Genomic DNA, 25,938 nt, shown 5'->3' on the forward strand with positions numbered 1-25,938 from the left:
TGATTGTATCAGTATAAAAACCTGAGGTTGTTTTATTTTTATGTGCATCTTTACAGTGGTATTCTCAGTTTTTATATTTGCAGCAAATTTAAAAATATCTCAATTTATTGTTCCATTATTTGGCAGGTTTACCAGAAGAATGGGTCCAAATCCTGTATTGATGGAGCAAGAAAAAGCACACGTTATCATGATCTATACAATTTTACACCAACCAAAGAATACGTGACCATAAATCATACTTCTCAAAATACACTCTGCTTACGGTTTCAATTCATGCTGACAATTACTGTATTTATCCAAAAAACAAAAACTATCATCTTCAAAATGCACATTTCTTGAACGAAATAAAAATAACCGCCTGCAAATGCTGCCAAATGTAGGTATGTCTTTTTTTTTTTTTTTTTTCTCGCATGAGCAAAGCCACACATTCATGTTAACCACCACAATGGACCATTTATGATTTAACATTCAAAGCTTAGTAGATGTAGGCAGTTTTAAAACAAAAAGGACCGTTCATTTTTTTTGAAAATGTTTTAGTCAAGAATCATTTTGACTTAGAATGTATGGTGTTTAAAATATAAATGAAAAGTAAAATATAAAAGTAAAAAAAGGTTGCATGACACAAATAAACAGGGTAAAAAAAAAAATGAAAGAAAGAAAGAACACTGATCTTTATTGACAGTTAGTAGGTCTAGGCTACTTGTGGCTGGTGAGGCTGGAGGTGAGTTCATTCAGTAGCCTGAGGATCTTAGTGCTTATGTCCCTTTGGGAGGCGTCCATTTCAGTGAGCTCGGGTCAATGGTTTTGTTGCTATTGCCTCGCTTGATCTCCTTTGCTTTCCACTCATCAATCAGATCCTGTAATGAAGAAAAAAGTAACAAACTGTTGTCAAATAATGATTATTGATATAGATGATTAAATTTAAATATAAGCACAATTACTGTCATTTTTCAACAGGGAGAAATGCATTGGGACTGGAAGATATGAAAAATGTGCTATAATAAAATTATCTAGAGAGATGATAAATAACGTTATCACTCAGCTCTAAGCTGCACAGTCAACAGTGATTAAAATCGGAGCTACACAGGCCAACGGACCGACATCTTACCTGTCGCTTCAACACCAAGTGTTTTCCCTTCCAGTACTTCAGCATCTGAAGAGACTGCAGGGTGCTCACAATGTCCACTGGATTGACAGCAGTTTCCTGACTGATCTCTGTGTATCAAGCAAATATTACAATAGTAAATATGGTGAAATTGTTGAAGACAATCTTTTCGTGTGTTAAAAGTGTCTTATAAAAACATTTTGTATCTTATCTTAATGGTGGTAAAATTTTTTAAAAAGGGCAAGTGGATAACCTGCATATGAATTCTGTGTTCTCACTCACCTTTGATGGAGATCTCCTTGCCTTGGAAGTTGCACATGTATCTGAGTAACACTTCCTTCCAGTAGCTACGGTAGCTGATGAGGCCCAGATCAGACAGAGGCCTCTCTGGTGAGCCCACCTTCTCCTCCACTTTGGACAGCAGATAGCCTAAATAAAGCACAGAGGACAGTCAGCAGGGGCAGCACTATATTAAAAATCTACATTTTATTATGGTCTGAAAAAAATTAAAATACTACTTCAATAATTTAGATTTATCCCATTTAAAAATACATCGATGTTCTAAATTAAAACAGATAATTTAAATCAAGAATAAAACTGGAAAGAAAAATACTGCAATGGCTCATGACTTCATAATCTAATGTGAAATCCTTGGATGAATACCACTTCATTGAACATGTATTATAAATATTCAAAATTTTGTTGACTAAGCAGCAAGTGATAAAATCTACTATGTCTCCATAGATTCTATGATACAACTGCTTAATTTATAGGGTAATTTTGGCACAACAAAATGACCCCAACATCAAGCTGAACTTACATAACTGGTAAAAAAAAAAAAAAAGACAACAGCTGAGTTTAAAGCAGCTGACTTTATAGCCACTGATTATGGCGCTACAAACATTTTCAATTAAATTGATGATATTACAGAGGTCCAAACAGTACCATCACCTTTTTATTTTCAATTAACTGCTGAAATATTAGCAAGGATTTTGTTCAGAGTGGGCAGACAATCTGATTTTTTACCTTGGGCATCATTCACAATAAATAGAACTGCTTAAGATTCAACAATATTTTAACAACAATAACACATGCCTCAATCCTTCATTGTTGAGATTTTAATTTTTAAATGTTCATTTATTTTACCTGGTCTTGTTCTGAAGCAAGGAAATGTTGTATAATTATATATTCTCCTTACTGATTAATCCTACTGTTAGGACAGTCAACAGTAATTTTTCATAGTAACAGATTGACAAAGTGAGAGAAAATTGGTGAACATATACATACTGAAGTCAATGAGCATCTTGCCAAAGCCCTGCCTCATGTACTGTGGCATCGTCAGAATACAGGAAACATTGTAGTTGAGGAAGGAATTCTTTTCCTTCAAATAAGAGAAAAGAAAAAACATTTTAGTTACTTCTGTATAAAGAAAAAAAATCTTATTTACCGTATAAATATACCATGAATCTAAATTTATTCTTTATTTACCTTAGAAAAGTATCCCACTAAATGGCAGCCGGTGTTGTCGGCCTCAGTCATGACATAAAAGAGAAAAGGCTCCACATCGTAGTACAGCGTTTTGTGGTCCAAGAAGAGCTTAGCAAGTAAACACAGGTTCTGGCAGTAGATCTGGGGATAAAATGGCACTTCCTTACTTCATTCTGTCCATTATATGATCCTCTACAAATTCAGATGTCACTGTCATGCTTGCTTTACAGATTTATAGGTAAACGATTGCTAAATAACTACAAAAGATGGTGTTACCACAAAGACACAAAATAATATGCACTTATTTGCTTATCTGCTTTTTTTTAAAATTAAAATTCCAAGTCCCCTTACCTTATTCTTTTTGCCATCAACTTCAAACACAGATATAGACCCTTTTCTGTACACCTCATCTCCTGGAGGATGCTTCCACACACACTTGGCCTGAAAACACACATCATAAAAACACTAACCTGTGTTATTTCCAATATATAAAAACATAGTTACCCTACAATTTTTTACCTACGACAAATTTTTAGCTTTCATTATTATTAATAAAAACCATCAGTAAGTTGGTCAGGTGTCTGACTTTTTCAAAAAGTGGACATCTTACAAGTAGAAAAAAAACAACTACAGAGTGGTGTACATTAGTGGTGTATCACAGGCTTTGAGATTACAAATCTCTGACTCTCACCATGTGTCGCCTGAGGATGGTCTGGCTCTTCATATATTTGAGGCAGAATTCGCAGACATAGAGGCGACCCAGACGTGCGTACTCTTCAGGATAGGGCGAGTGGTACCAGGTGTCCAGCTCGTAGCGGCCAAACAGGATGGTCTTGATCATGTTACTGCCCTCAGTGATCTGACCCTGGATACGCAGCTTCTCCTGCAGGAGAAAAACATAGTGTCACTGCTGATCTTAGCACCAACCTGACAACTGACACCTTAAGAGGTAACAAAGGGCAGAAGAGTCCCACAGCTTATTGCCTTTGTCATTATTTCTACTTTAGTTCAAGCAGAAGGACGTTCCTGTTTCATTAACTGGTGTTAATAACCAATTATTTAAAATTAGAAAATCTTAATAAAAGGGATATAAAACAGCACATTACCAGGTCTTCAGATGCACGGGCCTGGGCTTTCCTGAAAAGCTCCAGGTCATAATCACTGGTGATGTTCTCCAGCAGAGGTTCTCTGGTGTTGCTGTGCGTCTGCCGATGCTCCTGTGGATCAGACAGAATGAGAAACAGGGATAAGACAATGTTCCAGCTGCGCTGCAGTTGAGTGCCGCTTGTAATGGTGACACATGGGAGCAAGTGCTAAAGTGTGCAGCAGCAAGTGAACAGCAGCATATTGAAGTGCCAGTGATGTACCATATGCTTTTCTTTCTGCTCCTTCTGCAGTCCAGAGTTACGCCCCTTCCTCAACTCAGCCACCTGCTCTTTGTATCTGCTCTGTTTTGATGTTGGTGTCTAAAAAACAAGATGGAAATACATTGACTTTCATATTTATATCAGTGCTGCACAATAAAAACTAAAATACATACTTGTAATTCAATATACATTGTCAGCAGTTCTGTGCAGCTGGAAACTTTGTATACTATTAATTCTGCAGCCCTAGATAACATCCATGTACTGTTATGCCAATTATTGCGATGCCAGTCATTGCAAAAAGAGACTACCTGGTGACGAGTTGCATGGCGCGAGTTGCTTTCTTCCTGCCCCTTCATCTCCTCTTCTTGTTTCTCACGGCTGATGGCTTTCACCTGAAAATGAAGGAAAAACAACTCACTGCTCCCAGTCTTGTTTTTTCCCTCAGGAATAAGTCTGAAAGGGAAGAGATGTGGCTCAAAATGCCAAATACTTATTTTCATGTGTTGCTGGACCTTATTAAGTTATTGTAAAATAATACTCTTAGGCTGATTGGGGGTGTGATCTTGTGTTGTTCTATACAGTGTGAACTTTTATGTGATTGGAGATTTTTATGATGCATGATGCTGGCCAGGACAACTGAACTGAGCCTCCCCTTGCTACAATAATGGTTAAATAAAAACCACAGTTAGTGTTGACAGAGACATTACAATCAATATTGCTGTATATGTGCCAGTCTTAGTTTACTACAAGTTTTACACTGTTGTGTCAAACCATGATATTAAATACTCATTAAAACCAATGAAACTGACTGATGTAACTTTAATGCAGACAGCCCAAAAAGACATGTAAAATCTATGTACAGATATGATACATATTAGAAGGGTTGCATTAGGAAGGGAAAAATAAATCATGGAAGATGAGGACAAACGTGTAGGGTAGCTAACTAACAAAATAAATCCAAGATGTTTTTTCAAGATACTCACCTTGCACTCATCAGCAGAGAGATTGTGGTAAAGAGGGCAACCTGATACAGCAAAATGACGTTCATGTTTTCCTGTGAGGTGACCTGGGCAAATGGAGAGAAGGAAGTAATTTATATTATTAATACACTCATATTCTTATGTTACAAGATGTCACTGAATATAAATCAAATTAAATATGTTCAAATAATCAATGGGGATGGCCTTGACGAGCACATGTGTGAAATTTGCAAAAGGGTAGGGATTTTACCAAGTGAATTACACCCCGGGGTGGGGCATTTCATGTTAAAGTTGTAGGTCTCGTGACAGCGGCGGCGCTTGGGTCGATGGGAGAGGTCCTTATCTGAATCTCTGTTGGCTTGATCTTTGGCCTGGCTCTCATCATGAGAGGCATTGGGGCTGGAGATGTCCAGCTCAGACTCAGAGGAGGGGGCATTTCCTGTGGGCGTCAGTGGTGGAGATTCATCATGGTCCGCAGCTCGCTTCAAGTCAGGGGTATCTGAAGCAAAAGGAGTCAAACCACCACTCTGATTAAACACCTGAGACAAGGAATACTGTAAAGGCTTTATACTGTATTTAATGAATATTTTGGCCAACCTTGTGAGCTTTGGCTAAGGCGAGTAGAGGCTCTGGTGAGGCGTTGCCTTTTGGACGTGTTCCCATCACTCTCTGAACTGTTGGTCTGTTCTCTTTCAGCGGAGGAGTCTGAGTCTTCTGTTCCATCTGAACCACTCCCAGCCATATGTCTCTATCAGGCAAACAAACAAGTGCAAATGAGAGGCATCCAACACAAACTCTGTAATCATGGTACAAAAAGTTAACAGCTGATGTGCCACTACAAACGATGTCAATTTGACATGACAACAATAGGGGTCAGTCTTAAGCACAATCAATGAGGTTAGCTTGCAAATTACTGTGTTTTTGATTCATAATACCAGCAACCCAAAATCTGGGACACAGATACGGTTATGTAACAAAAGCCGTTTAAGAGTTTACCCACTATTTTTATCCAGCCATTCTGTAATCATGCTTTAAGAGAAAGGCCACAGACAGCTGTTAGCTTGCTGTTAGCTGCATTTTCAGTAACGTTAGGCTACACAGCTGACTACCGGCTAACTAAAAGCATATTTTACCACAGCTAGCCAGTATTTATTACTTTTTAAAGAGTGCCTAGTTAAATAACGTCATGGTTGCTAGCAAAGTATTGGGCAATACGGCGAAATAGCCAAGCTTATGTTGTTAGATTAGCATTTAACGTTAGCTATGCTGCCCCCCCTTTTTCATGCGGCTAATAGACTTGGACCAAACTACATTAGCAAATCTCGCAGTTTAAGATGTTGTGCTGATTAATGAGCATCCCTGCTTGTATTTATTCACATATTCTTGGCATAATACATGTTATTGTGGTCTTATGGTGAGTTCGGCTCATAAATAATCCACAAAGTACAGTTATGTTTCAATCATATCTAAGGTAAAGTTTTAGATTTGGTTCTGGTGCTTGTTCCCACCCACCAAAAGCAAAATAAGACAACTAATACAGTTGAAAATTATTGAGATGATTAACTGCTGCACGTATGCACCACTAATGCCATGTTTTGGCGTGTTAAATCGTTAGAAATATTAATGCTTTGGAAGAAAACATCGGCGCTAACTTCACCTAGCTAACGTTACCCTCTAGTGCGACCTACATTTGTTCTTACCTGTCGTCTACGAGGCATTTTCAGTTTGATGAGCACCGATTCATGTGCGTTTGAAGTATCAAAGCAAGCAAAAATCCCACAAACTTCAGATTGAATGAAAGAAAACTATGTATTGATTTTGTTTCAGGCAGAAGTTTATATGTACACAGCGTTGCCTGGATCTCTCGCGCCACATTCCCCGGACAGACTGCAGAGAGAATTGCATTTCCGGTGAGTGAGCCGCCAATACATCCATAGTAACCACAACATCCATGGTAACCAATACGTCCATGGTAACCTCTACATCCATAGTTACCAATACGTCCATGGTAACCACTACATTCACGGTAACCACTAAATCAATGGTAACCAATACATCCATGGTAACCACTAGGCTATGCTTATGGTAACCACTATATCAGGTTTTTAAGGGAAACATAAATAATGATATCTTAGTGGCTGGTTCGCCGTTTTTTCATTACTTACACATGTGAAGAAGTATTAGACGTTGTAGCAAAAGCCTTAACGCTGTTTAAACCCACTTTCAGATTTGTGAAACCTTTATTTTGCTAATGAAAACGAAAAAAGGGCGTTTTCACTGCTTTTTCCCATCTAGACCACATTAGACACTTTCTTTTTTCACAAACAAAATAAAGATTTTCACAAATCTGACACTGTCTCTGGAGTCTTCTTGGTAATGCAGTCCAGATTTGACAAGTCTAAATATAACGGTTTTTGTTCTGGACGTGGTCTAATTTGGTCAAGATGGGAAAAGCAGTGAAAACGCCCTTTTTTCATGGTTCATAAGCAAAATAAAGGTTTCACAAGTCTGAAAGTGGGTTTAAACAGCGTTAAGACTTTTGCTACGACGTCTAACACTTTTGTGTATGTGATGAAAAAAACAGAGAATCAATAAATATTATTATTTATGTTTCCCTCTACTTTTCCCTCAACCCCCGAATCGGAAGCTAACTTCAGTGTTGTGTAACTAGTATTTTAACCTCACACGTTTTTCTTGATTAAAAAAGAGAAAGACATATCTTTTAAAATGTTTCATAGGTTAAAACATTTCACATTAGTCTAATTCCAAGTTTCTTAAGAGTGAGTATATATGGTTGTTCTAAATTGCAATGTTTCAAAGCCATGATTTCTTGTTTATATTGTTAATAATCTTCTAGTTAGTGGCTATAACTCCTTTTGCACTCATAAATCCAACACACATTTTTCTTTTTTAGTGTGGCCAACTCTTATCATCCATATAGGCCTAATTCAAAATGCATAACTTAGAATCTAAGGGAACGTTGTCTTTAATAATTGTAGATAGGATAAATGCAACTTTCTTCAAAAAAACTTGCAGTTTTGGGCATTTCCATATCATATGTGAAAAAATAGGCCTTTCTCCTTGTTACAGTGGAAACACATTTCATTATTACACAGTTTAATAAGTTTGATGTTTCTTGAGGTATGATATGTCCTGTTAAAATGTATTGTTTTGTTTTGTGCTGAGTTTGATATTCTATGTGTTTTTTGACAAACTGATGTCCAGGTATCAGGATCTATGTTCTCTTCTAGATCTTTCTCCCAGATCTTCTCCAGGGAGGTTCATAGTCATGGGTTTTATCCAACTTATCACTATTTACAATGTGAGCTGTAGGCTACCTTCTGCAGGGAGCTCAGAGGAACCCTGGTGCATTTCTTTGCTTTCACTGAATTTGACAGAAAATTCTGCTCTCAATTCTATTTTATTAATGTGTTAGTTATTTTGTCTAAATTTTATATTCATAAACAATACATTTCTTCTTTATCTGAATGTAGGCTACTAACAAAAAAGCTCTGAAAACATATAAACACGGAAGCTTTACAACATTTTCATATAAAAACTTCTATTTTCTTTCACTGTTTTAGTACCCCTGGCATATTTATATAGGATTACACAAGTTGTATAGGCAAGATGTTTTTTAAACTTGATATATATGTGTCTGTCTGAACTTCTAACCTCATCTTGAAGTTCTCAGGAGATGAAGTTTAAATGTTTAGGTTTAAAGTACAGTGTGAACTCCAGCTGCTGAGGAAGACTGTAAGATGAGATGTGCTTAAGATTATTATGTTTAATTTTTTATAACAAGGTATTGTCTCCAATGTTAAGAATAAACTTAAACACTCATCCACTATTCAGTTATATGAGAAGGAAATCCCAGGAACAAATATCAAGCAAAATGATTCAATTTATTATTTCTGCTTTCTTAATTGTCAATACTGTTGTCTTATGTAACTTAAGACCTGTTTAATGGAAACAAAACTGTAACTATATTTCAGCTTTTTGGGGAGGAATCACAAATGATCTATTTGATGAAAATATTTCAGCCTCCTCTACAGCAGTGATTTAGTTTTCTTTTTAATGTAGCATACAAACATGAAAAAATAAAAAATAACAAAACAAATAGTCTAAGGAGATTTTACTATTGGTGTTTACTGACTTTCATTGTTCCAACTGCTGTTTCTACATTTTCCGATGTCCAATTTGTCTTCTTTTGTCTTCTATGTCCCTGCCCCCACCTTCACCCTCTTCAGCACCCAGATGGGGGAGGCTGAAGTTTAGCAGAACCCAGAAAAAGCATCTGTTTTCTAGAGAGTTCCACTGACAGACCATAAAGGGCAGAGGAAGAGGGCTGTGGCCGGCAAGTCTCCTGAGCAGCTGATACCAACTGTCCTATAAATAGCATACAGGCCCTGTGCACTCCATTAGAGCACACAGCCCGTACGTCCGTGCCACATGCTTTTTACTTTCTTTCTGTTAAAGGAATAAAACTCAGTAGTTTCTGTTCTAGTTTTGCCCAAGAATCAGAATGAACAAACCCAAAATTGTTCGACCAGAGGAATGGTAAGTGCTGCCAGTTTCTTCTAAGGTGACATTACTAAAAGTAACCAACACATGCTTTTGACTAACCCTTTTGATTATGAAGAGGTTTCACTCTTGAAAAAAACTCATATAAATGATCATATATTTGATTTAAATGTATAACAGTTTGTCTGTTTTTTTAATAGCCAGCCAGCACCTGCACGGTGGTTTGACAGAAAAAAATATGTCACCATGAACTTCATGGTTCAAAAACCTAAAGATGTCCAGGTTGATATCCAGCCAAACAAATTGATTTTATGGTGAGTTTACAACATTTTATTTCGTAAATCTCTCTAGCTCTCTATCTCTGTTTTGTGTAACATATACCAGTTCGTAGAAAATCTCAGCCATCTTTGGATAGTGTTGTCTGCACTACATAGGCTTATTGTTGAAAGTTGTATATGTACTAAAATGTTCCCTTGACAACCATGTTCTTTCTTCACAACAGCTGCAAAAACGACACAGATGATGTGTTCTATAATGAGCTGTACTTCTACGACGAAGTCCAAATCTATGTAAGTTTCCAATTTTTAGGCATGATGAGACCCATGAGAATGTGCTACATGCTGAAATATACAGTCATCGTGTTGTTAAATACAAGTGTGTTTGTATTCTTTCGTTGCTTAAAAGGACTCCAGAGAAAGAGTCTATGACCGCACCATCAATGTCTTGCTAAGGAAGACGAAGCCCGATTATGCATGGCCTCGTCTCCAGAAGGATCCTGCTAAGGTAAGTCTGTGTGTCAGACACAAGGTTTTAATGATCTACAGTAAAGTTCTGAAAGATTCTCATGACGTCAGAAACAACAGAGTTTTAAGTTGACCTGACACATAGTCTTGACATTAGACGTTTGCAGGTGAGATACCTCCAAAGCTTAAATTGTCCTCATAGGATGCTACAGCTTTACCCTGGTGAATAAAATTTTAAATTGTGTTGTTTCTCCTTCTTTTTGCAGCCCAGTTGGATTAATGTGGACTTTGATAACTGGAGAGACTGGGAGCATGAAGAAGATGAGGGAAAGGAAGAGTACGATAGATACGTAGATGTGAGTCAAATCCCTGCATCACTAAATGCTGAGATTAATTCAAGAGCTGTGGAAACTGTGCACAATATTGTAATTTTGTAATATTCAAATGATTTCTCTGATGGTTTGGATTTGAGTGTGTAAATATGTGACTTTCCTTTTTCAGATGATCCAAGATATGGCTGCTTCTAATAAAGGAGCAGCACCAGATATGGGTGATCTTAGTGATGTAAGTGTTAAAATGTAATATGGATGATTGTCTATAGACTGACAATACTGGTTTGCTCTGATATATGGCTCTATATGCTGTAAAAATCATTTGTTGATTATCTAAATAATGACACTTTCATTTTTCTTCCCCCACAGTCTGATTGAGACTCACAGTATCTCTGTGTTGGAGGCCACTAAACTGAAGACAATGTTATGTTTGCTGATGCTTTGTAATATTTGCTGATTATTTGAAGTGTTATCGTCCAAAATGTTGTTTTTATCCATGTAATATTTTCTATGTGATTATTTATTTACACATTATTGTCTATTGTACACTAACATGTCATTGTCAATTAATTAATAAAAATAAGCTTTATCAACCATGGTCTGAAAGTCATGATGTTATAGAATCTTTTTTGTCTCTGGCTTGTAAATAAATGTATCTACACTGGATTATGCAGATGGGAGAGAACATGGTTGTTTGTTTGAATAACTTCAGAAGATGGCAGTGATTCAGCAATAAGGAGCCAGCTTCATTCGTCCATTCATCATTATCTGTGCAGATGTGTAAATGTACTGTCAACGTTGTCAACAAACAGTAGTGTGTAATACCCCCACGCAGTGAAGACAGCAGCTGTTGTAAGCCACACACCAAGCCTCTCTCAGCCCAAAGTAAATGAACCACCTGAACTACTGACCAATGAGATCATAGTGGACAAAGGTAGGTCCCTCTATAAGCTTGCTTTCTGCTTTGTTGTTTCACAGGTCTGGATGCCCCAGTGGACCTGCCTCCTGCAAAGAGTCCCTTACAGAAAGAGTCCCAGTCTGTTCCCTCAGTTGTTGCAATCAAGCAGGAAGTTCTGCTACCACCAGAGGGAGCTAATAAAACAGACAAGGTTGAGACAGAGACCAGTAAACTTTTGACAAAGAATCTGACTGAGGATAAACAGATGGAGGTGATGGATGCTCATGAAGATCTCATGGTTTAGGATTGGGGGCAAATACTTGATTGGGAAGTCCCAGTTTTCAGTTCTAAATTCATTTGCTTGTGCTGTTTACATGATATTGAATTTTTCTTGCAGTGCTGAAGTTGAAGAAAGATCCCGCATAGCACATTAGGAACTAGGATCTGCTTTACACTTCAACACAACAGCACTGTTGTACAGGTTAAAACAGCCCTCCAAACTCACATAAAACAAAGCCAAACTGAATTCTCTGTATGGAAATGCTGTAGTTCATTTCATTTGCTTCCTGGGATATCTTTTACTTTTCATACATTTAATTTTATGACATGAAGTCAAATATTTTATAAGCAGGGATCTTTTAAGATTTCTGTATTGGAGTAAGAATATTTACAACATCTTATTGAATTCACAATATTCTGAAAGAGCCACAAAAAAAAGACTGACATATGCAAATGTAACTGAAATGCCATCTAAGGGATGATAATGTGCAGAGCCTTATAGGATTATGATCCCAGTGACAGAACTGCTCCATCAGAGGGCTCTGCAGCTCAGGCCTCTGCTCTCTCTGAGGTCATCTTAAACACAGCCTTTAGTTATTTCAGCCTTTAGAGACAGAGTCTTGTAGAAAGGATGCTGATTTTTGGATCTGTGGCCAGAACCTTCTGGTCTATAAAAAGTCTCTGAGTGAGCGTAAGTGAAGCTTTGCATAACGGCAACAAATAATATGCTGAAATGCTTGTTAGACTACAGAGTCCAGTTGTGTGATTTTGGTGCTGAACCCAGTTAGATGAAATAACGGCGACTTCTTCTGATTCCCATGTTGCTAAAAAATGCTGTAATAAGCAAGCCTTCAACATTATGAAAGACATTTCCTCGAAGCACTTGCAAACCGGTTGATGTGAACTATTCAGCACTAGACTGCACTAGACTGGAAATTGCGTGGTTGAGCTCAAACATAAACTAATATTAGGCATCATAAATGACAAATGTTTTATTTTGTTGCCTTGTGTTTTAAACTGTCTGTACAGCACAGATGATCTATATTATTTTCCAGGTATGCTGCTTTATTTAGAAGTTAGAAGTATTTGACTTAATACCCACAGTGACTCACTAGGTTGTAAAGGCCATGATTTCCATATTGGTGTGGTTTCTAATCAGCAGTCCAAGAATACAGAATGGACAGTTATCTTTGTAGTGCACTGTATTTGAATGAACTTTTGGTCATTAAAACACAAAGGGTGTGTTATTCTGTGTTTGCCGTTACTAAGACAGGTGTGCAGCAGAGAAGTGAAATTCAAAGTTTAGCTGCCTCCGTATCATCATTAAATCCTGCATGACCTGTTCTTTATTTCAGTCAGTATCCTGAAGTTTTTCAACATGCTGCATTTTAGTAAAATGTGTCTAAAATAATAAAAAGCTGGGTTTAAAAATATAACTTAACATAATGACACAATAACCTCAATGATGCTGCATATACAGAATATACAGTACAGTGTGTATTTTTTAGATACAAGAGAAACATTATTAGCATTACACTATACAGGTTTTGTCAAAACAATTCAATTCAAATGTAAAATAAGATGTTATACTGCAGTTCATTATTTTATATTCTTTTCCTTGTAGGACCAGCATGTTTTTTCATGTCTTGGAGTTTTCTGGGTTTATAAAATGCTTTGGTTATTATAATGGACCTGCAGGAGAGTTTGTGAGCTACACAAACAAAGTGGTTTATGATTTGAAAAGTTTTCCAGAGATTTCAGCAGAACAACTCAAATTTCAAAGATTATTTTCCATACTAGGTAGAAGAAATTTTATTTCTTTATTTTTTTAGTCTGGACCTGCTCATCATGTTTCAAAGTAACCATACAAATCAAGTAAAAAAGTGTGGATGATTAATCACAATAATGTTAAAAGACAGTTACAGAAGGGGGAAGCCCTTTGATGAGAGACGAGATTATCTTTATGTGCCCCAACAGCTCCACCAGCAGCGAGTTCAAACCAGTTCAATCCTGTTTTCAGTGATGAACATGGACTCTCCCTTTATGCAGGAAGTGTTCTGACATGTTTTGTTTTGGTTTTTTTGTTATATGTCATTGTGTTTTCAGAGTTGCTGTTAGTTATCGTGGACAACCTCTGCTTTGTTTTGTCAGAAAGCTTTGCCTAATTGTGTAAAAAGTCCCTTTTTCTGAAGTCTGTGTACCTGGAGAGAAAATGTTTTTTGATTTTATGAATTGGATGAATGTTTTTGTTGTTAATTTTCATTTAGTTTCATTCTGATCTGCTGAGCAAATTTGTGAAAGGTTTATATAATTATAGGCTTTATTGATGATAGAAAATGAAGATTGCTTTTATTACCACTATGGAGACATGTGTTTCTTTAGGAATTTGGTTGGTGTAACTATTTTTTTGTGATCAGTTATTGTATATTGTAAAGTAAAGCAAAACAGGGGTCAAGCACGGTCATACCAATGGTATACCCTCCAAATAACAGTGTCTACACAATGTATGGAGGTTATAGTAGTGTAATACAATTATTACACTGGCCATCATGTTTTACGGTGTACTTCAACAGATAAGCAAAGAGGAAACTGATGTCTAGTCAAATGTGACGGGATATCTGAGGGTGACTGCATTTGGTCACATTTTTGAAATTCTCTTCCACACAGGACCGTTGACGTTGATAAAGCATATCAGAATATTCAAAATACTTCACTTTGCTCTCGTTCAAAGACATAATTCTGAGGAGAGCAAATGAATAGTTAATATGAAACTGTGATGAAGGTTTTAACATTCACTATTTAACTTTTTTTTTTACCACAGAACATTAAACTGTTTCAATGTCTGGCATAATGTCATAAACAGCTTTTCATTACACTTGTATTACAGTTACAGTTAACATACTGTATGCAGTTGTGATTTCAAATAGTATTTCAAGTAGTTATGCTCTCCCACATAGATATAAGAAGTGGACTGATATTTAACTGGCAGAAATGTCCAGGAAACAGCCCCACACCAAAATCTTACAAGGCTACATTTTCACCTTCATTAAGACCTGATGACTGATATTTTCCAAGATCATGTCACCTCAAGTGACGTATAAATGATAAAGAAACAGCAAAAGATGCTCATATTGCATGCTGTACTTGCTATATATAAATAGCAAATCACTGACCATCATTTAAATGGCAACTCTGTAAAACATATAAGACTCATCTGCTGGTTAATACCTAAGTCATCTGACTTAAGTATAATGTAAAAAGGACTCCAGACTTATTGATTTACAGTACAGTATTAACAGTATACAGTAGTACTGATCAATTTAGTGTAACATGTTAAAAAATACATTGACATGCTATTGTAAATAATGTTTCATTTGAAAAACGCATTATTCAGTATTAACTAAAATTGCAAGTTTTGAATGAAAATGTAGAGTTTTAAGAGATGGAAGCACATATGTAGTAAATATGGAAGCCAAAGTGCTATTTCTGAGTAAAAGATAAATATAGATACATTTTAAAATACATTCATCTGAAAATCCCCCAAAGTTTTATGACACTAGGAGGTTTAAAAGAAAGGTGCTCATCTATGGTATTGGTGTAAAAAAAAAAAAAAAAAAAAAAAAAATTCAATAGCAGCTGCATTTGCCATACAAGTCATGTGATGAAAGGGCTGAGGGGAGTGTGCTGATGGCCACCTATGACTGTGACACACAAGTTTTATCTACAGCAGCAGCCAATAAAAAACCCCCTGCAAAGTCTGATACTTGATATAAAAAGATGAAGCATCAGCCAGTGAGCCATACGGAGTAATCCACATCCAAAGGGACCATGATGAAGAGCTGTTTTGTTCTTATTCTGCTGCTTGCTGGTGAGTTTTTCCTCCTCTAACTACACTACATTCAGATTTTTATTTTTAAAAACATATCTCCATTGCTTAGGAAGAAGTTGTTTTTTTATCTTTGATGTAATTGTCTGACAGATGCACTGACATACTTGCAAATAAAATGCATGCAAAAACAAGAATTGAAGCTGAACCTAAAAGTAATCTCATCTGTTCTTCTGTATGTCAGGTGCTGCATCAGGGGCCATCGAGAAGAGGATCGTTGGGAGTCAATCCTGTAACAAGGAGAGGCAGTACCATGTCGAGATAGACACTGTCAAAGGGGGGAGACCCTGTGGAGGAGCTCTGCTCAACACCCGCTGGGTCATCACTGCTTCTCACTGCGCAGAACGGTAAGAAACATCCAGCATCCCACATGATGCAGTTGTGGTGTGTTTTATAATGATGGAAAACTGGCATCAACCTGTATCAATCCCCTGACAATAAGTTCTTCCCTTGTGTTTTTTGCAGGCTTGTGACACTGAAGTTTGCCTTAAACTATGATGAGTCAATTTTTAAGTCAATAAAATCCTTCTTTAAAGGAAAGTCCGTAAAAACAGAGCAAAAAATCGCGGAAAAGCAACAGTTTACCTTCAAAGGCGAAGATGAGCAAGTCCACGACATCATGCTCATAAAACTGAACGAGGATGTGTCCCCTAAACTTCCCACCATCCAACTTCCTACCGCTGAGTGTAAGAGGCCCGAGCTGAAACAGCAGGTTGAAATTGGAGGCTGGGGAGCAAAGACGGCCGACCCAAAAAGTGAGTAGCACCAAGATACTAGATTCAGCTCTGCCTTTTGAACATAGAAGTCACTTATCTGATGTTTTGTTTTGAACCCTCAGATACCAAAGACCCCAAAAAGCTGAAGTGTGCCAACACAGAGATTGCTGAGTGTCATGAAAATGATAAACCTGATGGGAAATACTTCAGTGATGAAGCTACCACCATGTGTGCCTTTAAATCTGGCGTGGAGTCCTGTGCTGTAAGCAAACTTTTTATTTTTTTATTTTTTTATTTCTTTTGTTCATTTTCATGCTATCACACATGAAAACTGATCACACCTATGATGTCTCTCTTCCAGGGTGATGCAGGTACAGCTGTGGAGTATAATGATATCTTGTATGGGGTCGTTGTCAGCGAACCTGTTGATACGTGTGCAAAAACGATTGTAATGCTGGATATCTGTTACTACCTCAAGTGGATTGAAGAAACCATGCGCGACAATGCATGAGTAAACCGGTTAACAGGTTAAGACCGAGACCACAAACGGACTTAAAAAGTAAATATCAATCTTATATTTTTTCATTTATAAGCATTATTACTTGTCAAACCAATTTAATTATGTCAGTAGTTGACTTTAGAGTAAAACTGAAACGATTACAGGAGAGTTAATGCCAGCTGGTTTTGTACTCAACGTTGTGTAGATAAAATATTTTATAATTGAAGCAAACAAAATGTTTTAAAGATATCTGTAATCCAATTCTCTCTTTTTCTCATCTTTTTCAATATATGATTGAAATGAAAAGCATGATTTGGATATTCCCATATTATAACCATTCTTCTCCCACTATACAGTCGGTAAATCCATTTTTTTCCATGAATAAAAAGATGTGATTTCCCACAGTCCATGCGTTATTTGTCATTTCTTTAAAGCACATTTGATTGTCTGATTTCCAGATGGGTTTGATAAGGCCAATAGTATGAAGCCAACCTGTATCACCATTATACTGTAGTTGTGGCTACAGCCATATACTGTATATACAACATAGTACATCACTTTCTCCTTGTACTCTAACACTGCTATTCACTATTTAAGACTTCAGTGTGTCAGAATACCACCGATAGTAAACCACTAGAAAATCTACACTGTTAACACACTGCTCACAGTAAACACTGCTTTTTAATGCACTCAGTGAAGTGTATAAGGTACTTATCCATAGTCAGTGTACTACCTGCAGTAGATGGCAGTTGACACTCCCCCAGTTTTTTTTTAAAAACTTTCTTTATTTACAACAAAGAGGTATAGGCCTAATAACACTTACGAAAACAGTAAAAAAAAAAACCCAGCTTTGTACAAGGAGTCCAAAGTCCATTCATTGTGAGTGGTTTTAGAGTTCAAATAAAATGTACTTCCTTTAAAATATTCCAAGTCTTTGTAGCTTTTTTGTTCTTCACATATTTGTGCCATACTGTCTGAGTTCATGTGACGGTGTTTATTTCAAACAGCCCCGCTGCACCCAGGCAAAGCTGAGCGGCTCACTGTTCACTTTATTCAAAGTTTATTAACATTAAACGTGTCGCGTGTCCAAATTGCACCAAAAGAGCGTCTGTCTCCTCAGTGTTTGATGCTCGTTTATTTGTGCTTTAGAGTGTGACCGCCGTGAAACAATCAGAAAATAACGTTTTATTTCTGTCATTCACGGGCTTTCTCTCTCACAGAGAAAGCCTTCCAGCCTGTCTATTAGAGAAGAGGGTAAAGGGAGCGTCAAAGGTCTGTTAGAGACAGGGGATAAACAATTACAAGTTCAAAGGGCTTTGTTTAAATATTTAAACGGAACAGGTGTAATATCTGGAATATAACTTCTTTATAAAGTTTTTTTTAGTTTGTGTTGTTTAAAGTCGTGATGTTACATATCCAGAACAGTAGGTGGCGGCATGCACCTTTAACGTTCAGTCCGCTAGTAAAACCGAAGAAGAAGAACAGTCAGTTCTTGTGTGACGGACTTAAGGTTTCTCCCAAAAACATCTAAGAATGGCTTTTCAGTGTCAACGAGACTGCTATCAGAAAGAGGTATGAAAGTGTTTCAGACAGTTTGTCAACGCTTAACTGTTCAAAAGCACGCGGAAACAACTGACGGAAATGTGACATTGTTTCTCTGCAGAAGTGGTTAGCATAGTTGCTAAAGTAACTGTTTCCAGTTAGCTACTCATTGTGATTATCTCACTTTTTGTTTGGTACCGTTATTTGTGGAGTTATACGCATTTTTACACAACAGCAGAATACAGCTAGCTACTCACATTCACGTTGTCAGTCTGAAACTAGAGGTAAAATATAGTATTTTCAGATCTCAGTAACGCAGTGGAAACATTAAACTTTATAACTTTACGCAGTGACGCCAAGTTATATCGTGGTTCAGATGCATGCATGTACGCTTCTCTTGTTGTCAGATGTTTTTTTGTGTAAACTCTGCAGACCGCAGTATAGATTTATATTAAGATTGAAATCCTAAACCCTTCAACAGCTGTGTGCCAGTCACACTCCTCCTCCTCTTGGCAGGTTTATGTTTTCATGTCACGCTTTTCCTTTTAGTTTGTTACCTCTGTAGTTTCCTGCTGCCCAGCTGAGCTCAAACATGAAATCAATGGAAAGAAAGAAAAACTCAAAGGCTTCAATGTGAAGCTCCAAGACACCATCTTGTTTCCTGAGGGAGGTGGCCAAGTAAGATGGATTTCCAAAATGTTACTCATCTATTTCAATTTCCAAAGTCCACTCTGTAATCCATCTATAAATCCAATCTCTATATATATTGGGATGTTGCACTTGTACATCAGGAGGAATAGTGAAGAAGTCATTAAACAAAAGACATGTAGTATTGTGTTGTTTCTCAATCTTTCCGTGTGCGGTTTGGTCCTCCATCAGCCAGATGACCATGGCCTGATCGGAGATGTCCAAGTTTTGAGGGTGACAAGGCAGGGGCCAGACGCCATACACTTTGTGTGCTCATCGTTGGAGGTGGGTCAGGAAGTGCTATTGAAGGTGGACTGGGAGAGGAGATTTGACCATATGCAGCAACACTCAGGTGAGAACTGCTCGCTGGATGGAGTCAGACTGTGTGCGTTCAGTACGAAGTGACTCGTTTTCAAAACTGAACCATGAATGCATGACTATCATCTGACAGTAAACGCATCTGCACATCTGTTTTGTTTTGGCTGTTTTTCACACACCTGTCACATATGATTGCTTTCCTTCTTACTCTTAGGTCAACATTTGATCACAGCTTTGGCAGATACGATGTTTGGATTCAAGACCACATCCTGGTACATCCCCACTGCACAGATTATACACCTCACCAAAATTATTTCCCCTTCCTCTGTCACCATAAAAACTTATGGACCATCTTATTTGGATTTTTTTTCTCAGGGAACTAGGGCGTCAGAGAAGCACCATTGAACTGGACACTCCCTGTGTAAAACCCGCACAGCTCTCAGCCCTGGAACAAGCCATAAATGAGAAGATCAGAGCCCATGTCCCCGTCACTGTTCAGCTCCTCTCTATTGATGATCCTGCTGTGGAAAAGGTTTGTGTATACTATAGATATTGAACGTACTGGTGCTAAAAAAAAAGTAGAAAAAAAATAAAAAAACATTTTACATGTACAATATGTGACGTGATTGGTGTCTGTGAACCAGGTGAGGAGTCGAGGGCTGCCAGAGGACCATGCAGGGCCCATTCGGATCATTGATATCGAGGGTATCGATGCCAACATGTGTTGTGGAACCCATGTGTCAAACCTCAGTCATTTACAGGTACAAATTCACTCTCTCACACACATGCAGGCACACACATGCAGGCACACAAGCGCTTAGATGTGTCTCGTGTGACATTTGGATCATTTTAAAGACTTCTGATGTCATGAAATTGTACATACAGTCAAAAAAATTATAAGAGTAAAATCTGCTACTCTGTCCTGATCCGTTAGACTACACAATCTCACACACATTTTCTATCATGGAAATTGTAGGCATTAAAAAGTGGGGAAAAAACAGTACAAATTTAACATATATTCACATGTCATATTTGTAACACAATGTCCTAGGTGTACCTCCAAGTGATTCCAAGAAATGAATCATTGTATGCTTAATTTTTCCTCATCTGGATTTTAGGTGATAAAGCTTCTGGGCACTGAGAAAGGAAAGAAAAACAAAACCAATCTGATCTTCCTGGCAGGAAACAGGATCTTGAAGTATGCTGAGAAAAGTTTCAGCACGGAACGGTCTTTGGTTTCTCTTTTGAAGTGAGTTAATGGTCTGAATCAGCAAAAGATCACCAGTGTGAGTTAAACTTATTCACAGAGCTTGAAGTGAAAATAAAATACACTTCCTCCATTGTTCAACAGAACTGGACCAGATGAGCATGTTGAGGCAGTCGACAAGTTGCAGAAATCTGTTAAGCTACTACAGAAAGTAAGTGAAATACCTATGTTGTTGTCATGTTTTTGGAACCAAAACAAATTTATAATAGACCAGTATTGCAGTTATTGCAGCAAGTTAGGCTTTGTTGGCCTATGTTGCAATTCCCACTAGTTGCCAGAAGAGGTCACTAAGCACAGAGAGCCCCGCTTCAATTGAGACTCTCTGTTATCACATATTTGCTGCAAAATACTGTAAGGTAGACTCCCTAACCATAATCATCAACCATCTTTGACAGACTAACTTGAGCCTTCTACGAGACATGGCCGTCCTTATCGCTCAGAGCTTTAAGAATGACCCCCATAGGGGCAACTTCTTCAGTTTACACAAGTAAGAGACTCTTCTTCAAGGTAAAGGGCTGGTTTGTAGGTACTGCATTACATTACCCCGATGTTAAGCATCTTGAAAATAAACATATCCATGACAGACATGATGAGCATCAATATGAGTGTTTCAGATAAAAATGTTTTTTTTTTCCCCCTCCGACAGAAAAGAGGGTGACAATGAATTCATGAATATCATCGCCAATGAAATAAACACTGAGGTAAGAATATAACATGACTGGTTAGTTCTTAGTATTAGCAGTTAAATAATTTTGTTAAGCCTTGTTTTGTCTTTTCTTAGGAAACTTTGGTTTTCCTGACTGTTGGGGAGGAGAAGGGACCTGGTTTGTTTCTGCTGGCTGGACCAAGCGGACCAGTGACAGAGATGGGGCCACGGTAAGAGACACCACCCTTTTTTTTTTATTTATAACTCTACTGAACAAATGTTATTGTATGTATCTATCTGTGTTCTCCAGGGTGTTAGAGCTGCTCCAAGGGAAGGGGGCAGGAAAAAATGGACGTTTCCAAGGCAAAGCCAACAATATGGCACGAAGAGGGGAGGTGGAGGCTTTACTGCAGCAGCACTGCAAACATCACACCTCAGAAGAAGAATAAACCCAGCAATACTTCAGTACAAGTAAATATTATATATTGTGGTATATTTTTTCAAGACTTATGAAGTGCTGAAGGGAACAAAATGGCAACATATGATTATCAATATGTTAAATTGTAAGCATAAGTATGGTCAATTGTTATTAATATGAAGCATTGTCATCATCATCATAATGTATGTACACTTCACAGAACTTTGTAATCAATGAAAGGGCACATAATATGTTAAACATAATCACACTCAGGGAACTGATGAAATTGTAAGCATGTCTGTATTAAACATTATTTTTTAAAAATAACCTCAAGAAAGAATCAAGAAATAAGGGTGAAAAATTGGCGAGAATAACTTTAAAAAATAAAGCCAGAAGAAGAATTGGAAATAATGGTGTAAAATAAACCTGAACAGCTTTAAAAAAGTAAAAGGACATGTCTGGACAAAGCAAACATGTACAGGCTCACCCAAAACCTATTTTTAGGATTTTGGGTCTGCAACAGGTGATGTAAAGAGATTATAATGGTGTAATTGGTCAAGTATGAAGAGGTTGGACAATAGGCGTGTCCTATGCAAGTCAAATGGTATAAAAGCAGGGGCACTGACCTCAATGACTCAGAGTAAGTTTGGTGAACCTTGTGTGCACTGTAAACTGCTCTCCTTTTTTTCCTGATGATCTTTTTTGGACACCAAGGAGAAGTTTTTTCTTGAGCTGATCTGAAACTTTTTCCAACTGAGGTCCAAAGATTTATTACAACAATATCACTATAGGGAATCAATACATTTAAAAGCCAATACCGAGAGTTTACCTAATGACTCTCAAAGATTCATGTTCTGTCACTAAATGTGTTTAATTAATTTGTGTTTAAGTCATTTAAAAACCCATCTGTAAAAACCATAATATAAATATAAAAACACTTTTATATACAAAAACTTTTTTCTGTGATCAGACCAAAAAGGAATACATTTAGACCTTATATAACTGCCTGGCTCAAGCACACCTCAGTCTGCAGAAGAGGTACAAACAATGAAGAGTTCTTAATGGCGAAAATCCCCCTTTCATACTCCTACTGCTCATATTGCTAATAAAACTGCTCTGTTACACACATTGAACATGTATTTTTCCTGCAAAGTAATACAATAAAGAGCATCAACACATGAAGTTTATTATATTTAATTTAAAATATAAAATGTTAAATTGTAATATACAAAAGACAGACACACTTGACATGACTGTTGGTAATAAATCTTTCTTTACTGGTATTTGGCAGGATTACTTTGAGTGACCAGAAAAATAGAAACTTACATACACTGTAATGAAATCAAATACAACTGTCCTGCAATAAATACTACCTTGGTGAAACCTATCATCATTGATTGTTGTTTGTCACCTCATTTATATAAAGTATGCTTATACAGAAACCCCTTACAATAATGTGCACTAACAACAGCTTGAAAATCCCCATAAAGTTCAATCAACACCTTTCATACAGTGTCAGCAAACAAAAAAAAATGTGAGTGTTACATACTGGATTTCATTACAGTGTACAGTTTCTATTTTCTGACCACTCAGTGTGTGTGTGATAAGCAGTCAGTCAGATAGACGTCCTGTTCTCCAATGTATTGCTCACAAGTCTGTCACAGTTTGTGATCATGATAAGATATGTTGATATAGTGCAAATGTGCAAGCACCCCTTCCCATTTAGTTAGACCTTTTATAAAACACTATATGCAGTAAAAAAGATATTGATGGTTTAGCAGTAGTTGTGCCCAGTTATTGTGATCTCGTCGACATTTTAACCACCATTTCCTCCACTGTGGCGTTATCTTAGTGGATTCACTATCTTCATGGAGATGTAGTTCTGGAAAAGGGAAAAGAGAACAACTCATGAAAAAGAACCTCAACATTTTACAGCTTACATCCTCCAAATAACAGTGAACATTTATGTCTATTTGGAACCACTTTGGGTTATACTAACTGAACCAAAATGATTTCAGAATACATAGAATGTATAACTAATATTCCCAGATGGCCCTTACCGGTAAAGAGTACAACAGGATGGCGAGGAAGAGAAGCACTATGAAGAGAATGATGAGTCCGATGAAGAGGCACCTGAACCTTCGCCACACAATGAACTTCATGGTCTTACAGGGGTTGGTGAACCAAAAGAAAGATGTTTCTGGGCGCCTGTTGGTTATGAAGGATAAGAGAGTGTGATTTAGTGTATTTTTCTGAAAGTACACGTGTAAAATGTAAAACTACACTTTCCATTATTCACTCCAACTAAAGAGATGGAGTTTAATATGCAGTTAATTAAAAAAAGGTCCAGTCTACAGAATGCACAATAAGACATGTTTCACTGACTGACAGTATGTGTGAAAATTTGTGTTTGTCATTGTGAGCTCTTACTTCGGAGGGTCCAGTTTTGGGTTCATGTTGGGTTCGTCCCTGCCTCTTCCTGCCGGTTTCTCATCTGAATCTGCTTCACTGACAATCTCCAATGTCATCTCCACTTTGCCCTATAAACACACAAGTAGACAAGATTAGCCTAATACAACAATAACGCATTAAAGATGAGGCCCTCTAACAATTTTGGAATATTTGAATGTTGCAGAAATTGATACATCAAGCTTCTGCAGATAACTTATAGTTTAAGAGAAATGAGTATTAACTGCAGCATTCAGTACCAAAAACTAGCAGACTAACATGTCTATTTCAGAAAACACAGACTTTTTCCTCTGCTGCTCTCATTTTAGATGAACTTAGTGTAAATATGTTGAAACTCATTTGACCAATAAGAACAAGTCATTTTTTAAGCTGGAACCAGAAGCAGGAGGTGTGTCTTTCCTCTTGTGGGTTTACCTAAAACTGATTCCAACCCTGTTATTAATTAATTTGCAGTACAAGTTTGAACAAGCCAATATCATTCAAATAATGCAGTCTCAACCCATACTTACACCTAGGGCCTTCTTCCCATCCTGTTCGATGGAACAGGGCCACCAGCCTCTGACTGACTGTTGAGCAAACAGAGACTTGGCATTCTCCATCTTGTGTGGAACTTCCATTTCCAGAACATCCATCATCTTCAGAGAACACTTCTCTGGGGTCTTTGCAGGAGGAATCAGGTTACGCAAATCCAGCTCCAGTGTACCTGAGATCACAGCACAGCGTTGCATTACAACTGTCAGATTTTGTGTTTTAAAGATAAATCAAACTAGTGGAAAAAGCATTCCTGAAGCATCTTACCAAGGTAATCATCCAGTGAGAATTTGTCGTTATCCCATATCTGAACAATCAGCTTGGGGGGAATCCTGAACTCGGTTTTGTCAAGACTCCAAAAGTTCTCCTGTTGAATAAAGTAAAATGTAAAACCATGTTATAGATTATCAATTTCAACAACACTGGTCTTAATTTTTTCATCTGTACAGCATTAAAATGCTCTTTCTTCTAGATACTTAAACCAAGCCTCACCTTCTTGGACACAAGGCAAAGTTGCTCCGCTGGCAGGAAGTCGAAGTCAAAGACAAACCTCCAATTAAAGTTGCCGTCTCCGTCCAGAGACCTGTAATGAACATCAGTCTTCTGCTTGTCCTCCTCCATGCCTGGCATCCAGCTGGCACAAGAAACAACACCTGTTATCATTCACTGTCCCAATGCAGTTAAGGTCTATTATACAATTTTGCTTCAGGAGTAATCAATAAAAAATGTAATTAAAATCCACAAAACAACCAAAAAAGAAGTGTAGAAATAGTTGTCAAGACTACAGTGTCACCTTCACTTCAAAGGTTCACCAACACATTGAACAAACAGTATAGCCTATATAAAATTCAGAGGATAACATTAATTAGAATGAACAATCAAGCGTACCCTTTGACGTAGATGTCACTCATGTGTTCTCCAGTGATGCTGGTCTCATCCAGAGTCACATCTGTGGTGTTCCAGATGACAACACGCAGGAAATACCTGAACATTCAAACACAGTGGATGTTAGCTCAGTGGCATGTTATGTGACTGGTGATGAAGCACTGGGGATCTGCACAGCGCTTACTTCTTAGGCTTGCGTGGTGTGATGTCAAAAGGACCTCCAGGCAGGCCGATGCTTTTGGGGAAAACATCCACCCACATCTGAAGCTTTCCCTGTGATGACACAATATACATGTTACAGAGGGTGGATGGGAACGAGCATTGATTGTGTAGATACAGTGTGTGTGTCTTTGACATC

At 37.5% G+C, this 25,938-nt stretch overlaps 4 protein-coding genes across 18 annotated transcripts in view; 2 read left to right on the top strand and 2 right to left on the bottom strand.

Moving 5' to 3' along the window:
* kat7b (K(lysine) acetyltransferase 7b) lies at positions 1-6,813 on the bottom strand. The gene is made up of 14 exons (XM_042397962.1): positions 6,641-6,813; positions 5,538-5,688; positions 5,191-5,439; positions 4,944-5,026; positions 4,269-4,352; positions 3,961-4,059; positions 3,700-3,810; positions 3,285-3,476; positions 2,945-3,034; positions 2,594-2,734; positions 2,393-2,486; positions 1,388-1,534; positions 1,109-1,215; positions 1-857 (listed from the first exon to the last, which is right to left on the bottom strand). Exons 1-14 carry the CDS (start codon positions 6,656-6,658, stop codon positions 756-758), a joined length of 1,668 nt encoding a protein of 555 aa, XP_042253896.1. The 5' UTR covers positions 6,659-6,813; the 3' UTR covers positions 1-755.
* The window catches only part of LOC121887267 (alanyl-tRNA editing protein Aarsd1-like), a 22,781-nt gene continuing 3,622 nt past the window's right edge, over positions 6,780-25,938 (top strand). The window contains exons 1-17 of one of the 6 annotated variants that reach the window (XM_042397968.1): positions 9,219-9,500; positions 9,665-9,778; positions 9,967-10,033; positions 10,149-10,247; positions 10,474-10,563; positions 10,709-10,771; positions 18,909-19,037; positions 19,239-19,398; positions 19,579-19,636; positions 19,740-19,896; positions 20,009-20,125; positions 20,483-20,613; positions 20,716-20,782; positions 21,027-21,118; positions 21,278-21,332; positions 21,413-21,507; positions 21,588-21,753. In XM_042397968.1, coding sequence (XP_042253902.1) covers positions 9,466-9,500; positions 9,665-9,778; positions 9,967-10,033; positions 10,149-10,247; positions 10,474-10,563; positions 10,709-10,771; positions 18,909-19,037; positions 19,239-19,398; positions 19,579-19,636; positions 19,740-19,896; positions 20,009-20,125; positions 20,483-20,613; positions 20,716-20,782; positions 21,027-21,118; positions 21,278-21,332; positions 21,413-21,507; positions 21,588-21,726 — 1,668 coding nt within the window. In that variant the 5' untranslated portion in view covers positions 9,219-9,465 and the 3' untranslated portion in view covers positions 21,727-21,753. Of the gene's footprint in view, positions 6,851-6,907; positions 6,967-9,110; positions 9,501-9,664; positions 9,779-9,966; positions 10,034-10,148; positions 10,248-10,473; positions 10,564-10,708; positions 10,772-10,908; positions 11,087-18,265; positions 18,390-18,908; positions 19,038-19,238; positions 19,399-19,578; positions 19,637-19,739; positions 19,897-20,008; positions 20,126-20,482; positions 20,614-20,715; positions 20,783-21,026; positions 21,119-21,277; positions 21,333-21,412; positions 21,508-21,587; positions 21,754-25,938 lie in introns of those variants that run through there. The other 5 variants (XR_006092949.1, XM_042397963.1, XM_042397965.1 and 2 more) reach the window with 5 other exon arrangements.
* On the top strand, positions 15,480-17,221 carry LOC121887268 (kallikrein-1-like). Its single transcript, XM_042397969.1, has 5 exons — positions 15,480-15,584; positions 15,787-15,949; positions 16,068-16,357; positions 16,441-16,580; positions 16,680-17,221. Exons 1-5 carry the CDS (start codon positions 15,545-15,547, stop codon positions 16,827-16,829), a joined length of 783 nt encoding a protein of 260 aa, XP_042253903.1. The 5' UTR covers positions 15,480-15,544; the 3' UTR covers positions 16,830-17,221.
* LOC121887264 (myoferlin-like) overlaps positions 22,874-25,938 on the bottom strand; it is a 26,990-nt gene continuing 23,925 nt past the window's right edge. For all 10 annotated transcript variants that reach the window (XM_042397951.1, XM_042397956.1, XM_042397953.1 and 7 more), the window contains 8 exons: positions 25,765-25,853; positions 25,584-25,679; positions 25,188-25,329; positions 24,963-25,062; positions 24,674-24,867; positions 24,126-24,235; positions 23,756-23,903; positions 22,874-23,577 (listed from right to left, as the gene is read on the bottom strand). In XM_042397951.1, the coding sequence (XP_042253885.1) occupies positions 23,539-23,577; positions 23,756-23,903; positions 24,126-24,235; positions 24,674-24,867; positions 24,963-25,062; positions 25,188-25,329; positions 25,584-25,679; positions 25,765-25,853 (918 nt within the window). In that variant the 3' untranslated portion in view covers positions 22,874-23,538. The remainder of the gene's footprint in view (positions 23,578-23,755; positions 23,904-24,125; positions 24,236-24,673; positions 24,868-24,962; positions 25,063-25,187; positions 25,330-25,583; positions 25,680-25,764; positions 25,854-25,938) is intronic.

The sequence above is a fragment of the Thunnus maccoyii genome, chromosome 20 (genome assembly GCF_910596095.1).
Source record: "Thunnus maccoyii chromosome 20, fThuMac1.1, whole genome shotgun sequence".
Lineage (NCBI taxonomy): Eukaryota > Metazoa > Chordata > Actinopteri > Scombriformes > Scombridae > Thunnus > Thunnus maccoyii.

Coding starts and splice junctions, on each gene's coding strand:
- kat7b (XM_042397962.1), bottom strand. Junction 3,811..3,960: donor AGCAGAAAGAAAAGCATATG/GTACATCACTGG, acceptor TCTGATCCACAG/GAGCATCGGCAGACGCACAG. Junction 858..1,108: donor ACTTGGTGTTGAAGCGACAG/GTAAGATGTCGG, acceptor TCTTCATTACAG/GATCTGATTGATGAGTGGAA.
- LOC121887268 (XM_042397969.1), top strand. CDS start 15,545: ATGATGAAGAGCTGTTTTGTTCTTATTCTGCTGCTTGCTG. Junction 15,950..16,067: donor GCTTCTCACTGCGCAGAACG/GTAAGAAACATC, acceptor TGTTTTTTGCAG/GCTTGTGACACTGAAGTTTG. Junction 16,358..16,440: donor AAAGACGGCCGACCCAAAAA/GTGAGTAGCACC, acceptor TTGAACCCTCAG/ATACCAAAGACCCCAAAAAG.